Source organism: Neophocaena asiaeorientalis, unplaced genomic scaffold (genome assembly GCF_003031525.2).
Source record: "Neophocaena asiaeorientalis asiaeorientalis breed wild unplaced genomic scaffold, Neophocaena_asiaeorientalis_V1.1 scaffold123, whole genome shotgun sequence".
NCBI classification, from domain to species: domain Eukaryota; kingdom Metazoa; phylum Chordata; class Mammalia; order Artiodactyla; family Phocoenidae; genus Neophocaena; species Neophocaena asiaeorientalis.
The window spans coordinates 9591879-9608491 of record NW_020173666.1 but is presented as its reverse complement, the minus strand read 5'-3'; the positions used below and the strand labels follow the sequence as shown (position 1 = coordinate 9608491).

Genomic DNA, 16613 nt, shown 5'->3' with positions numbered 1-16613 from the left:
GTTGTGAATAGTGCCACTGTGAACATTAGGGTGCATGTATCTTTTTGAATTATAGTTTTGTCTGAATATATGCTCAGGAGTGGGATTGCTGGGTCATATGGCAATTCTATTTTTAGTTTTCTAAGGAACCTCCGTACTGTTTTCCACATTGACTACACCAACTTACATTCCCACCAACAGTGTAGGAGGGTTCCCTTTTCTCTACACCCTCTCCGGCGTTTGTTATTTGTAGACTTTTTGATGATGGCCATTCTGACCGGTGTGAGGTGATACCTCACTGCAGTTTTGATTTGCATTTCTCTAATGATGAGCAGTGTTGAACATCTTTTCATGTGCCTATTGGCCATCTGTATGTGTTCTTTGGAGAAATGTCTGTTTAGGTCTTCTGCCCATTTTTTGATTGGGTTTTTTTGTTGTTGTTGAGTTGTATGAGCTGTTTGTATATTTTGGAAATTAAGCCCTTATGGGTCACATCGTTTGCAAATATTTTCTCCCATTCTGTAGGTTGTATTGTTTATGGTTTCCTCTGCTGTGCAAAAGCTTGTAAGTTTGATTAGGTCCCATTTGTTTATTTTTGGTTTTATTTCTGTTGCCTTGGGAGACTGCTTAGTCTGTAATTTAAAAAGACAGGTAAGAGTTGAGTTTTTGCTAAATCTGTACAGAAATACAAGTCATTCTGCGGGTCAGAATTAAGATAATGTATTACTTGTGATGTTATAAGCTATTGTTATACTAGTATCTGCCACTATCCCCAGTCATTCTTATGTGTTGAAAGTCAAACACCACAGTTGCCTGTTGGCAGTGGACGCAGTTGATACAGCATGCTATTAGTTCATTAATGATCATTCTTAGTCTGGCTTTTCAGATTTATTTAACGATGCACAGACTTGAAGAAAAAAAAAATAGTTCTACTCTTCTCCAAAGTGTATGAGCTCATTTTATTGATCTTTTTGTAAACTAGATGCTTTCTGATGCAGCACCTGGAAAACTGAGAATTGTGCATGGAGATGTCTTGACATTTAAGATAGAAAATGCTTTTCCAGAAAGTCTCAAAAGACAGTGGGAGGATGGTAAGTGACTTTGGGTTGGTTTTCTTATTTTCTTTTGTAATTATTTAGATCACAAATATTTATGTTATTTATTATACATTATAAATGTTTATTATATATTTATATTAAAAATTAAATGAATAGAATTAAATAGGTAAATGCACATTGCAGTTTTTTTCTGCTTTTCCACTTTGTTCCAAAGTAAGATAAAGTAATTTGATTTTATAATTCTAATTTATTTACCCGATATTTTTCAGATACTTTGGGTTCTGTTCAAATAAACTTTCTGTTTTTATGATACCATATAAGGATGGAATGAACTATAAAGTGTTACTTTTTCCAAGTGGTGAAAAAAGAAGTGTTTTAGTGAACCAAGCTGTACCCACACCTTTCTAACTTTATTTCCATTGTCTGTCACATTCAATGCCTAACCAAGGTGCTCTTCATTCACAAACAGTGTTTACTGGGTACCTGCTATGTGCCAGCTCCTTGGAATACATAGATAAATGGGGTGTGTTTCTTGCCCATAAAACCCCTCAGAACACCTGGAGGAGCGATTCTGGCATGCCCCCACGGCTGCCCCCCTCGTCTCTGGCCGCTGCACGCCAGGCTCCCACTGTCCTCTTCTCGGCACCAGCCTTCAGGTTTCTGCCTGCCCAGCCCGTCACAGACACAGTGACAACCGACCTAACTGCCTGCTTCAATCCATCTCAAGTTCCCTGGCATTAATCTGACTGTTACTCTCTTCTAGACTATTTCTCTGCTCCTGTCTTCCCGATACCAGGCGCTCCTATTCCTCCTTTTACATTGTTGGGAGCTTTCTCTAAGTATTCTTTGCTGGTGGTTATTTTTCCAGCCACATCTTACATGTTGTTTCTGAGCTGGGGGGAAGGGGTGGAATCTGCTGTTCGCATGCAGCAGGTTTGCCTGGATTGCTCCTCCCCTGTGGTTTCACTTACCATGTATATACTACACACACTTAATCTTCATGTCCAGCCTGTATCCCCTGCCTAGGTATCTGACAGCTTCATCTGGGTGCCCCATAGGAACTTTGACCTCATCATGTCCAAAGCAAATGATCCTTTCCCTCAAACCAGTTCTTTTTCATATTTTTCCTAAGCCAAAACCTGAAGACTTTGACTGACTGAATAGTAATTAGGTAGGATTTTTTTCCCTTGATAATTCAAAGCGGATTGTGAGAAAACACGGCTTCTGAAGAATAAATGGACTGGAAAATACTCAGCCATATCTTTTTGTATATTTTTGTTTGATGCTGTTAATATCCAGTTTGATTTTACTCTTAGCTAAAATTGTATTCAGAATATATTGATGAAATAATCATTCCAAGTTTTTTTTCTTATGCCAAACAGATCCTCCAAATGTACATATTATTGGAAATCTGCCTTTTAGTGTATCAACTCCACTGATTATCAAATGGCTTGAAAACGTTTCTCATAGAAATGGACCTTTTGCTTATGGCAGAACCCAGATGACTTTGACTTTTCAAAAGGAAGTGGCAGAGGTAAGTTTTAACTTTTTCTGGCTATTTTATCATGTGATCAAATTACCAAATAAAAAGAATGTGATAATTTGGAGTTGAGAAAGGGAAGGGGGCTGCATGTCTTATTATTCAATAGATAGACTTTGATTCAGCTAATAAGCCTGCTAGGCATTCCCATGGCTGGAGTGTTCCAAGTTTGTCTCTCTAGAAAATAAACCCTCAGAGCAGATGAGAGCAGTTTTTGAAGTGCAGAGGTTTAAGGAGGGAATCTGTAGACTATAAGCATTTTTAAAAAAAGTCATTATGACATATAAATACAAAAGAGTATATAATGTATATGCATGGCTTTGTGTACGTATGGCTTAATAAAAAGAACATATGAATCTCTACCACCCAAGTCAAGTTAATAATTAAATTATAAACATCTTTGACACCCTCTTCTATACCTCATTCTGATTACATCTCCTGTCCCCCACCTGCTACCAAGATAATCTATACCATGAGTTTGCGAATTATTATTCCCTGCATAGTTTATCGCATAGATTCTTATCTGTAGAATTAATATACTTTAGTTCTGTCCATTTTTTAACTTTATACAGGTGGGTTCATACAACGTGTATTCCTTGTATTCTTTTTATCCTGATCTGCTCATGTTCATAGCTGTAGTTTATTTGTACAGCTATTTACTACCCACTCTTTGACTATTTATCTGTCAGATTTATCTGTCCATTTTCCTGTTTCGGGACCCTGCATTAGTTTCAGTGTTTGATTATCACAAACAACTGTCATGAACATTCCTATTTTGATGTCAACTGGTGCACATAGGCAAGATTTATTTAGGGTATAAACCTGAAAGTGGCAATGCTGGATCATTCTGCAGCTTTAAATTTACCACTCTTTTCTGCAGTGTCTAATCCGTTGTTAATTTTACTCAGTTTATTTTTCATTTCAGATATTGTATTTTTATCTCTAAAAGTTTCATTTGAGTCTTATTATATCTTCCCTTTCTCTCATTATGTTCATGCTTTCCTTGGCATCCTTATGCATATGTATAATATCTGTAATAGCTATTTTAAGATCTTTGCCTACTAATTTCATTACCTCTGTCATTTCTGTACTGTTTTACCAGTTGACTTTGCCCACCCTCTTTGCTATGTGTCCCGTTTTTCCGCTTCTTTGCAAGCCTGATAATTTTTGACAAGATACTGGATGTTCTGAGGTTTTTGGTTTTTTAATGTTGGGAATGCTTCTGGCATCTAGTGGATAGAGGTTAGGGATGCTGATAAACATCCTGCAGTGCACAGGACAGTCCCCCACAGCAAAGAATTACTCAGCACTAACCAGCCCAAAATGTCAATAACGCCACAGTTGGAAAAACTTTGTTTTAGATTATTTGGCTATAAAATCCATCACAAAAATTCGGACCCTTTTGTGTTTGTTAGAAACTCTAAGATGACATCCTCTTTTTCCTAAGGTCCTAGTCGTCTCCTCCTCGTGACTCTGTTAATTCTCTTCTGTTGGTTTGAATTGAGGCCATGCTAATAGTTCTTATTTTCTCAGCTTTTGGATTTGTCCTTGGTTTTTCTTTCTCAGCTGACAGGATTATTACGGTATTTCTGTTCTTCAGTAACACAATAGAAATGCAAAATACTATGTACTCTGATTCTTTGGGGGGAAAGAGCAAAGGAACAGAGGCTGAAGAGGTGGGATAACATTTTCAATGACTGAGTGTCAGTTGTGCTTATTAATAATAGTGTTGCTTCCACTTAACCGTACGCAATTATTTTTCTTTAACAAAAAGTTGATTTTAGTATTAATATTGAGAAGAGTTTGTATTGAGTCTGTAATTAACGGAGTGCTTTGGAAGTGTAGATAACACTGCTCCTCTGACTGATTTTTGCAAGTGAAAGTTTCAGTGGGAGACTAAGCAGCATTGTCTTATGTAAACTCTGTTTGTTCTTGACACTGTCATATTTGTAATTTTGTATTTAGCCACAGAAAGCACTTTTAAACATTTGCTTGGCTTGGCTTTGTGAGTTACAGAACAGAAATGAGCATGTTCCTCTTAAGACTACAGGGTGTAAATTTAAGAATTCACCTCACACATTATGAGGCGTGTAGACAGTTTAAAGTTAACAGCTCATAAAATAGAATCAGACTGTGTAGCAATAAATGAGACCTTAACAAATCTCATAGATGATGAAACTGAGGTTCCAAGTGGTTTAATGTCTTCCACAGGTTGTGGAGCTAGTTACAGGGAAAGCTGAACTTGAACACAGGTCATATGTTTTCTGCTGAAGTCACGATGTTCACGTTCTTTCTGTGGCCAGACCTGTGGTCTTTTCTTTCTGGGTCCAGCATCAGCCTCTTCATCTCCTGCCATCTCCAGGGGACCCTGGCTGGTGAATGGTCACATCCCTGGCGGGGAGGAAATCACCTCTCCGTTAATTATCTAGTTCTCATCGTCCCTGGTGTTTGGCTGTGCAGCTTCTCAAGTATAAGCCTAATTTTTCTATTTGTACTTACAATTATTTTAGATGAATAGGAAAATAAATAACACTGTCCTTGTGAATTCTTGGACCCGTTGTTTTTCTTATATTCAATCAGAATTTTTTAAAAGCTTAAGGGTTAAGAGTTTTTCTTTTTACTGAAAAATTACCTGGTTTGATTCCCTGGGCTTTTGCTTTTCAAATCTATCCTGTGATGGAGTTTGAATTTTCATAGCTTTACCTGCAGTACATCTATCAAAGAAACATCAATTCATGTTGGAGTGGTTGATCGACCGTTTAACTCTTATGCTAGCGTTTAATGCAATCTTTTTGCAGAGCTTTCTGGTTTGTGGCTTGAATTTTTCCTTAATAAATTAGGGACAGGTATGTGTGCTGCTTTCTTCTAAGTTATAAGATGTGATTCACATATTTTCATCTCCACAGCCTGTGTGTGTATTTGCTACAAAGATTGGATGGGTTACACTGGATAGGTGTCTATCAGGACACCCCTTCCCCTGGCATAACTGGATACATAGCACTCTAGGTGAAATATATTGTACTTAAATGTGTCTTTATAGCAAATTAGCTTACCACCCATGCCTCCCTGGTTTGCTTTTTGGTTAAAGTGATTTTTAAATTCTCTTCAGTGGGAACACACCTTTCAGATGTAAAGTAAAATACTGGAAGAAAATCCAGGATGAGATCATTTAAGTCTGGGCATTTCTTTTGGTTTATTTTCTAATTTTGTGATTATGTTCATGCTGCATTTTAGTTTTACACAACGGCTTTGAATGCTGCCGGTTTGCACAATGCATTTTAAAAATTTTGAATCTTATGCCAGTGGTAAAGTTCCTTTTTTCTTTATAAAGAACTAGAAATATTTTTGACCATTTGATCCATAAGCTTATTCTTTAACTTAAATCTGTACTTCCATTATTTGTCTTTGTTTTTGATATTTGCATGAGAATATGTACAGTTCTCGGCTTTACATTTTAGAAGGGAAGAATTTATTTTGTTATATATACTGTAGCAACTCATCACTTGTCTTAACTTGACTTCCCGGTAATTTTAACTGTCCAAATACAGACAAGAGCCAGGTAATCTAAAGTAAAAAGGGTTGAGATGAGGGATGGCTTCTAAGTAACAAAATATGCTACAAAATCTACGGTTAACTTTGCCCATAGGAAATTTTCTCAGCATCTCAGATTAAAGCCTATTTTTAAATCTTACCTAAGGCAAAGCTTTTACAAGCCAAATTATGTGGTGTTCATGCCCACAGCTGGTTAGAAGCAGCAAAGTAAAAGGGACTATTAGAGTTTGACACGTGACAGTGAAGCAGGAAAGAGAAACACCCAGCACAGTAAATACATTGAGTTGGCCAAAAGATTCCTTCGGTTTTTAAGTAAAAATAAAAGACACAATTTTCATTTTTACCAAGAACTTTATTGAACAATGTACTCCACTACCTTCTGCCATTTTTCAGGCAACTTCACAATTCCATCTTCCCCAAACTTTTTATCTTTTTGAGCAAAGAACTGTTCCAGGTGCCTTTTACAGTCTTCCAAGGAATTGAAATTTTTTCCATTAAGAGAATTTTGTAAAGACTGAAGTAATCGGAAATCCAAAGGTGCAATGCCTGGTGAATATGGCGGAGGAATCAGAACTTCCCAGCCAAGCTGTAACGGTTTTTGCCTGGTCATCGGAGAAACATGTGGTCTTGCATTGTCCTGATGGAAGATTATGCATTTTCTGTTGACTAATTCCGGACGCTTTTCATTGAGCGCTGCTTTCAGTTGGTCTAATTGGGAGCAGTACATGTTGGAATTAATCGTCTAGTTTTCTGGAAGGAGCTCACAATAGAGGACTCCCTTCCATTCCCACCATGTACACGACATCACCTTCTTTGGATGAAGACCAGCCTTTGGAGTGGTGATGGTTCATTTTGTTTGCCCCACAATCTCTTCCATTCCACATTATTGTGCAGTATCTACGTTTCATCACCCACCACAATTTGTTTTAAAAACGGAGCATTTTCATTACATTTAAAAAGAGAATTGCATGCGGAAATACAGTCAAGGTTTTTTTCACTTAACTTATGTGGTACCCAAACAACAAAGCGTTGAATATAACCAAGCTGGTGCCAATGATTTTCAGCACTTCATTTGTATATGTTGAGTTCATTGGCTAGCTCCTGGGTGGTGTAATGTTGAGTTCTCAATTAATTTCTCGATTTGATCGCTATCAACTTCAGCTGGTCTACCTGACCGTGGAGCATCGTCCAGCGAGAAATCTCCAGCACGAAACTTCACAAACCACTATTGACACATTCGATCAGTCACAGCACCTTCTCCATACACTGGCACGAATCTTTTTTTTGCGTTTCAGTTCCGTTTTTACCTTTCTTGAAATAATAAAGCATAATATTCAGAAAATGTCGCTTTTTTTCTTGAATCTTCAATACTAAAATGGCTACACAAAAATTTACCAGTTTTGATAAGGTTTTTTCAATGCACGCTGATATGACAGCTATCACAATCTAACAAATCTGTTTCGAATGCAGTTAAAGACAGCTGAGTGCTACTAGAGCTATCTTGCGGGGGGGCCGGGGGGGGGACAAATGAACTTTTTGGCCAACCCAGTGACTCAAAAAGCGCTCCGTCTTTGACTGTTTAGTAGTACGGCACAGCACAGGCATACCTGGCCCCAGGATTATTCCAGTAATTGTTGGTATTTGTAATGTTGACTCTATCATTCAAAAGAGATTTAGAATGTCCAGGGAGTTCTAAGAACGTAGAGAAGCAGGCTACATTTTAGAAAAATAAGTATGCCTAATTGTTTTATCCACCACTCAGCTTTGTCCAATCTTAATATACTGCCATATTTTTCATATCTTTTTAAGAAATGAAATAGATATGTTTGGAGCCCTCTTCTATCCCCCTTTTCCCTCCTGTGAATTGAACTGTCTTAAAATTGATATCATGCCCATGAACATGTTTTGCTTGCTCTACAGATATAAATAGATATACACATGCACATAGAGAGTAAACAATAAATAATCTTTTGAAGTTATGATGTGAATGGAGTCATACTGTACATATTTTCTGTCAATTATTGTTTACTCTATTTGGGATTTATGTTGGTGTCTCTTGTTATTCATTGTAACTGTTATTTAGCATTCCATTGTCAAAATTACCACAGTTTAATTATTCACCTATTGATGGACCTTTATATTTTTCCACTTTTTTTTGGATCCTACGTATAATGTTGCAGTGAATATCCCTGTACATATCTCCCTGTGAAGCAGGTCTCTAGGATATATTCATAAAGGTAGACCTAAAGGATCATCAGGGTTTACCCAACTTTAGCTTTGCTATATATATTGCCAGATCATAGGCCACAGTGCTTGTGCCAATTTCGCGTCTCACTAGCGGCGTATGGGAATTCCTGCTGCTCCGTATTGTTGCCAGTATTAGGTTCTGTCAGGTTCTTTTTCTGTTGTTTAAATTTTGTTCATTTCATGAATATGAAACTGTATCTCATACGGTTTTAATGTGCAGGTCCCTAATCTGTAATTTACTTACACATAGTTTATGGTTATGGTTCATTGGGGTTGCTCTTACCGTATTTCTCATCATATTTTCTATTAGTTGTTTATCTTTTGATTATGGAGCTATAGGAGTTTCTTCTGAGCACTAATCCTTTGTCAGATATCAGTTTCAAATACCTTGTCTCAGTCTGTGCCTTACCTTTATAGTATTTTTATTACACAGAAGTTTTTAATTTAAATAGAACAAAATACATCAGTCTTTTCTTGCTTCTGCTTTTTCATTATGAAGAAATTCTTCCTTACCATGGAGGTCATAGATATTTACTTATAAAAATTAAAAATTTTTCACTTCCTGTTAATTCACTTGGAATTTATTTTTGGTTGTGATGTGAGATATGGACCTCCATTGTCCTCCTTGTACATTCCTGTTTACAACAGTATCGCTGAAGGATCCTTCCTTTTCCCACTGGCAGCTGCTACCTCACATCTGTCACAGTTCAAATGTCCACATGTGCTTGGGTCTCTTTCTAAGGTTTTTGTTCCATTGGTCTGTTTGTACCTCTAGCAATACCATACTGCCTTAATTTTGATATCTGGCAAGGCGAGTCCCCCCCACCTCATCTCCACACAGCAGCCTCTGCCCCCTGTTCCCCCAGTTCCTGATGTTCTTCTGGAGTATCCTGGCTGTCTTGGCCCTTTGCTTTTTCATATGAAATTTATATGGAATTTAAAGTTCTTTCTAAAAATCCTTTTCGGTTATTGGTTGAAATTGTATTTATGAGTTAATTTCAATATACCTAATGTTAAAATAAAAATGTTTGGGGCTTCCCTGGTGGCACAGTGGTTGAGAGTCCGCCTGCCGATGCAGGGGACACGGGTTCGTGCCCTGGTCCGGGAAGATCCCACATGCCGCAGAGCAGCTGGGCCTGTGAGCCATGGCCGCTGAGCCTGCGCGTCTGGAGCCTGTGCTCCGCAACGGGAGAGGCCACAACAGTGAGAGGCCTGCGTACCGCAAAAAAAAAAAAAAAAAAAAAAAGTTTGGGTGCTTAAGAGAATAAATTCCTAGTTTTTTGTAAAAATTAGTTGCAAAAACAGCCAATTCTTCAATAGTTCTGAATATTCAAGGTTTTATTACATTTAAGTAAAGAAAAGCACACCACTGAAAATGTTCATGCAGATATTGGGGTAGTTCATAAAATTAAAGCATCTTTAGTTCTTCATTATTCTTGCTAACTTTTTCATTTATCAGTACTTATGGATTACTTGTTTCATACAGTATCTTCTACATAATATAACAGTGGTTTGAAAATCCCAACAGCCAGTGGTAGGGAAGTTTTCTTATATGATTTTTTTGAGTGCACGGTATATGATATAATTCACGCTTCTTAGATGTACCTCAGTTAGTACTGGAGGAAAGTATTCTCCATGTTGGCTTTGTATCATGTCAGATAGCCTATGCTTTTAAAATTTATCTCAGAAAATCTACCTAGTGCTCATAGATAATGAATGAATTACTTGCTAAAATTCCTTTGTGTCTTTGTGCAGAGACTTACAGCCAGTACAGGAAGCAAGCAGCGTAGTCGCCTCTCCATCATGGCCCAGTACCTCTGCGACGTTCAGCACATCTTGACAATACCAGGTCAGGCTTTCATCCCCAAACCGGAGGTGAGTTTCTTTTTGTTTGTTTTAGCATACCAGAATTAGGATTTTAATTGTAATCTTTGTTCCTGTGAGGATGTCATAGGAAATTATCTCTAGAATCTGATCTTATATGCACACCGTACCACACCTTTTTCTTTACTTCTCCTAAATGAGAACCATAAACATCACAGTATGAATAGTTATTCTAATTTTTCTTCTCCTTCTATAGTGTGACCAAATGTCTAGGTTTATCCATGTTGCCCTGGTGGTGCTATTATCATTATTATTATTATCCCCTTTTACCCTTAAAAGTATCCCAGTATTTAAGATGAGTTATATGGTCACCCAATACTCAAAAAAAGAAATCAGTATTTCTTTGTGATTTCTGATGGAGACTTCTAACTAAAGTTACATCAAACATTATCTGTTTATTTTTATTGAAATATATTTGACATTTAACATTGTATAAATTTAAGGTATACAACACGTTAACTTGGTACATTTATATATTGTAATATAGTTGCCATTGTAGCAATAATTGGCACCTCTATCTTATTACATAATTATCCTTTCTTTTTGATAGTTGAAATAATTAAGTTCTAGTCTCTTAGCAAGTTTTATTATAATACAATATTGTTTATATTTACTGTGCATTATATCTCTAGGGTTTATTTACGACTCATTGTAAGTTTGTACCTTTAAACAGCTTCCTGTCCCCCCCTCCCCTGGTAACCACCATTTCACAAGTCTGGCTTTTTAAAATTCCACATGTAAGTGATAACATACAGTACTTGTCTTTCTGTCTGACTTATCTCACTTAGCATAATGTGCTCAAGGTCCAGCTGTGTTGTCACAGATTGTTGTGTTGTCAGGGTGTCCTCCTTTCTTATGACTGAATAATATTCCATAATATATATATATAAAATATACACCACATTTTCTTTATCCATTCATCTATCGATGGACATTTAGGTTAGCTTCCCTGTCTGGCTATTGTACGTAATGCTGCAATGAATACAGAGGTGCATGTATCTTTTTGAGTTAGTGGTTTCATTTTCTTCAGATAAATACCCAGAAGTTGAATTGCTGGATCATATGGTAGATCTGTTTTTAATTTTGCCAGGATACTCCATACCATTTTCCGTAGTGGCTGCACCAACTTACATTCCCACCAGCAGTGCACAAGGGTTCCCTTTTCTCCACATCCTCACCAGCACTTACCTCTTACCTTCTTGATCGCCATTCTAACAGGTGTGAGGTGATATCTCATTGTGATTTTCATTAGTATTGCCCTGATGATTAGTGATATCGAGCATTTTTTCATGTACCTGTTGGCCATTGGGTTATCTTCTTTGGAAAAAAGTCTATTTAGTTTTTCTGCCCATCTTTTAATCAGATTATTTGGGGTTTTGTTGTCATTGAGTAGTAGGAGTTCTTTTTATATTTTGGGTATTAACTCCTTATCCAGTATATGATTTGTAAAATTTTTTTCTCATTCTGTAGTTTGTCTTTTCATTTTGTGAAGTGTTACTTTTGCTATGCAGAAGCTCTTAAGTTTGTGGTCCCTTCTGTTGATTTTTGCTTTTGTTCTATGTGTTTTTGTTGTTATATCCAAAAAAAATCATTGCCAGGACCAAGTGGAGGAGTTTACTTCCTACTCTTTTTTTCTGGGAGTTGTGTAGTGTCAGATCTTGTGTTTAAGTGTTTGATCCTAGAAAGGAGTCCAGTTTCACTGCGTGTGTTTATCCGGTTTTCCCAACACCATTCATTGAAGAAATTATGCTTTCCCCATTGGGTGCTCTTGGCTCCCTTGTCAAATATTAGTTGATCATATAAGCAAGGGTTTAATTCTGGGCTCTCTATCCTGTTCATTGGTCTATGCGTCTGTTTTTGTGCCAGTAACATTACTGTTTTTTGTTTTGTTCTGTCTTGTTTTTACTGTAGCTTTGTAGTATAGTTTGTAATCGGGAAGTATGATATCTCAGAAAGTGTGATACCTCCAGCTTTGTTTTTTTCCTCAGTATTGCCTTGGCTATTCAGGGACATCTGTGGTTCCATACAAATTTTAGAATTCTTTTTTCTATTTCTGTAAAGAATGGCATTGGTATTTTCATGGGGATTGCATTGAATCTATAGATGGCTTTGGGTAGGATGGACATTGTAATAATCATTTTCAAATCCATGAATATAAGATGTCTCCATTTGTGTTTTCTTTGATATCTTTCAGCAAAGTCTTGTAGTTTTCACTGTATAGGTCTTTCACTTCTTGATTAAATTTATTCCTAAGTATTTTATTGTTTTTGATGATATTGTGAATGGATAGTTTTATTTCTTTTCAGATGTTTCATCCTTAGTATATAAAAATGCAGTTGATTTCTGTATGTTGATTTTTGTATCTTGCAACTTTACTGAAATTGTTGATTACTTCCAAGAGTTTTTTGGTTGAGTCTTTGGGATCTTCTCTGTACAAAATCATATCATCTGCAAATAGTGACAGTTTTACTCCTTCTTTCCCAATTCGGATGCCTTTTCTTTGTCTTGTCTAATCACTCTAGCTAGGACTTCCAATATTCTTAAATAAATAAGCGTGGTGATAGTGGGCATCCTTGTCTTGTTCCTAATCTTAGAGGAAAAGCTTTCAGGCTTTCTCCACTGAGTGTAATGTTAGCTGTGCATTTGTTGTTTGTGGTCTTTATTCTGTGGAACTATGTTCCTTCTATATCCAATCTACTGAAAGTTTTCATCAGGAAAGGTTGTTGTAATTGTCAAATGCTTTTTCTGCATCTAGTAAGGTGATCATGTGATTTTTATCTTTCATTTTATTAGTGTGATGTATTACATTTTTTGATTTGTGTATGTTGAACCATCCTTACATCTCAGGGATAAATCCCACTTGGTCATGGTGCATGATCCTTTTTATGTGTTCTTGAATTTGGCTTACTAATATTTTGTTGAGAATTTTTGCATATGTATTCATTAGGGGTATTGGTCTATGGTTTCCTTGTGGTATCCTTATCTGGCTTTGGTTTCAAAGTAATGCTGGCCTCATAGAATGAATTTGGAAGTATTCCCTCCTCCTCTGTTTTTAGAAGAGTTTGAGAGGATTGGTGTTAATTCTTCTTTGAATGGTAGAATTTTCAAGTGAAGACATCTGGTCCTGGGGTTTTCTGTTTTGGGAGGTTTTTGATTACTGATTCAACCTCTTTGCTCACTGTTGGTCTGTTCAGATTTTGTTTCTTCGTGGTTCAGTCTTGATAGGTTGTGTGTTTCTAAGAACTTATCCATTTCCTCTAGGTTGTCTAATTTGTTGGCATATAGTTTTTCATAATAGTCTTGTATGGTTCTATGTATTTCTGTAGTCTCAGTTGTAATGTCTCCTTTTTCGTTTCTAATTTTATTTATTTGAGTCTTCTCTTTTTATCTTAGTCTGGCTAAAGGTTTGTCCATTTTTTTAATCTTTTCAAAGAACCAGCTTTTGGTTTTGTTGATTCTTTCTGTTGTTTTTCTGGGCTTCATTTCATTTATTTCCAGTCTGATCTTTATTATTTCCTTTCTTTTGCTAGCTTTGTTCTTTTTCTAATTCCTCGAGGTATAAAGTTAGGTTATTTGAGATCTTTCTAATTTCTTAATATATGCATTTATTGCTGTAAACTTCTCAGAACTGCTTTTGCTGCATTCCATAGATTTTAATATGTTGTATTTTCATTTGTTATTTGAGATAATTTTTTATTACTCTTTTGATTTCTTCTCTGACCCATTGGTTGTTCAGAAGTGTGTTTAGTTTCCACGTATTTTTAGATCTTCCAGCTTTCCTCTCGCTGATTTCTAGTTTTATACCATTGTGGTCAGAAAAGATAGTTGGTGTGATTTTCATCTTCTTTAATTTTCTGAGATTTGTCTCATGCCCTGTCATGTGATCTATACTTGAAAACGTTCCATGTGCCCTCGAGAAGGATGTGTATTTTGCTCCTGTTGAGTGGAATGTTCTTTATATGTTTACGTCCTTTTGTTCTAGAGTATGGTTTCCAGCATTTCCTTGTTGATTTTCTGTCTGGATGAGCTGTCCATTGCTGACAGTGGCGTATTATTGCATTGTTGTCTATCTCTCCCTTTGGATATGTTAGTACAGTAAGTCCCCTACATACGAATGAGTTCCATTCCGAGAGTGTGTCCTTAAGTCCAATTTTTCCTAAGTCCAACAAAGCCTAGGTACCCACCTAACACAATCGGCTCTATGGTACTGTACTGTAATAGGTTTATAATACTTTTCACACAAACAATACATTAAAAAACCCACAAACATTTTAAAAAACACTTTTAGTCTTACAGTACCTTGCAAAGTACAGTAGTACAGCACAACAGCTGGCACACAGGGGCACGTTCACATCTTTGAAAGTTCGCAACTTGAAGGTTTGTATGTAGGGGACTTACTGTATTTGCTTAATATATTTCAGTGCTCCAATGTTGAGTGTATATATATTTACCATTATTATATCAATATCTTCAAGATGTACTGACCCTTTTATCATTACATAACAACGTTGTTTGTCTCTTGTTATCATTTTTTGGCTTGAAGTCTATTTTGTCTGATACAAGTGTGGCTCTACCCAGTTTCTTTTGGTTTCTACTTCTATTCCTTCACTTTGAGCCTATGTGTGTCTTTAGAGCCGAAATGAGCTTCCTGTAGGCAGCATACAGTTGGGTTTTGGTTTTTTAATCCATGCAGTCACTGTGTACCTTTTGATTGGTGAATGCAGTCCATTTGTATTTAGAGTGATTATTGACATACAAGGGTTTACTGCTGCCATCTTACCATTCGCCTTCTGGTTGTTTTGTATCACCATTGTTTCTTTTGCCTCTCTGTTTCTGTCTGCCTTTCTAATGTGGTGGGTTTCCATGGTCATTTGCTCAGTCTTCCCTTTTTTATCTTTCATGACTCTACTCTCGAGTTTGGCTTTGTGGTTGCCATGTGGCTTACGTAAAGCATCTCAGAAACAAAACACTTCTTTTTATGCTGATAGCACCTTATCTTCGTCTATAAAGTTTCCACCCTTTCACTCTTCCTCTTTTATGTCTTCGATACCTCACTTTTTATGCTGTGGATTCACAGAGGAATTGTAATAGCTATGCTTATCCTTAATATTCCTTCCTTAAGGCTTTGTGCTGCAATTGTGGCTGGCACAGCATTCTAATATAACGTTTTCTAATTCTCACTGTTTTCACCTTTGCAAGAGTATAGTGCACTTTCTTTTGTTGCTTTAATGTCGTTATTAGTGTCTTCTTATTTTAGCTTGAAGAATTCCTTTGCAGCATTTCTTGCAAGGCAGACCTAGTGGTGAACTCCCTCAGTTTTTGTTTGTCTGGGAAAGCCTTTATTTGTTCATTACACTTGAAGGATAACTTTGCTGGATAAAGTATTCTTGGCTGGCAGTTTTTATCTTTCAACACTTTGAATATGTCATTCCATTCTCTCCTGGCCTGTAGTGTTTCTGCTGAGGAATCTGCTGATAGCCTAGTGGCGTTCCTTTGTAGGTTACTTCCTCCCCCCCCCCTCCCCGCTGCATTTAAGATTCTTTCTCTATCATTGATTTTTGACAGTTTCATTATAATGTATCTTGGGTAAGGTCTTTTTGCATTGAGGTGATAGGGTATTCTATTAGCTTCTTGGACATGTATGCTTAATTCTTTCCTCAGGTTTGAGAGGTTCTCAGCAATTAATTCTCTAAATACATTCTCTGCTCTCTTCTCCTTTAGGAAGACCGATTATTCTTATATTTGTTTTTCTCATCACATCTGATAGCTTTCCTAGGATTTCTTCACTTTTTAAAAACCTTAGTTCTCACCCCTGAGTCATTTCTAAATTCCTGTCTTCCAAGTTGCTAATTCTTTCTTTGGTCTGATCTGCCCTATTTCTTAAGCTCTCTAATGTATTTTTCATATCATTCATTGAATTCTTCAGCTCCAGAATTTGGTTCTTTTTTAAAATTTCAATCTCTCTGGTACATAACTCCTTCTTTTTGCTCATTTTGTTCCTGAGGTCATCGAATCGCCTTTCTCAGTTTATCTGTAGCTCACTGAATTTCATCGTAGCAGCTATTCTGAATTCTTTGTAAGTTAGATTACAATATTCTGTGCCTTTGAGTTTAGTTACTGGAGAATTATCATTTTCTTTTTGTGAATACCATATTACCAGTTTTTCATCGTGTTTGATGAATTGTGCCTCTGCCATCTCATTTGAAGTAGCACACTTAGTTTTACTTTTGTTAAAATAAGACTGGCAAATAGAAACCCTTCTTTTGTTTTCCAGAAGGTGGCGCTATAGCTCAAGTTTTTGGTTTCTCTTGACCTGATCTGGCTTTGGGGCTGCACTCTGAAGGGGGTGTTAA

At 36.7% G+C, this 16613-nt stretch overlaps 1 protein-coding gene across 1 annotated transcript in view; it reads left to right on the top strand.

Annotated features, from left to right (window-relative positions):
* Positions 1-16613, top strand: part of TFB1M (transcription factor B1, mitochondrial) — a 59764-nt gene that overhangs the window by 17722 nt on the left and 25429 nt on the right. Inside the window, 3 exon segments of the mRNA XM_024747922.1 lie at positions 962-1070; positions 2420-2571; positions 10132-10251. Coding sequence (XP_024603690.1) covers positions 962-1070; positions 2420-2571; positions 10132-10251 — 381 coding nt within the window.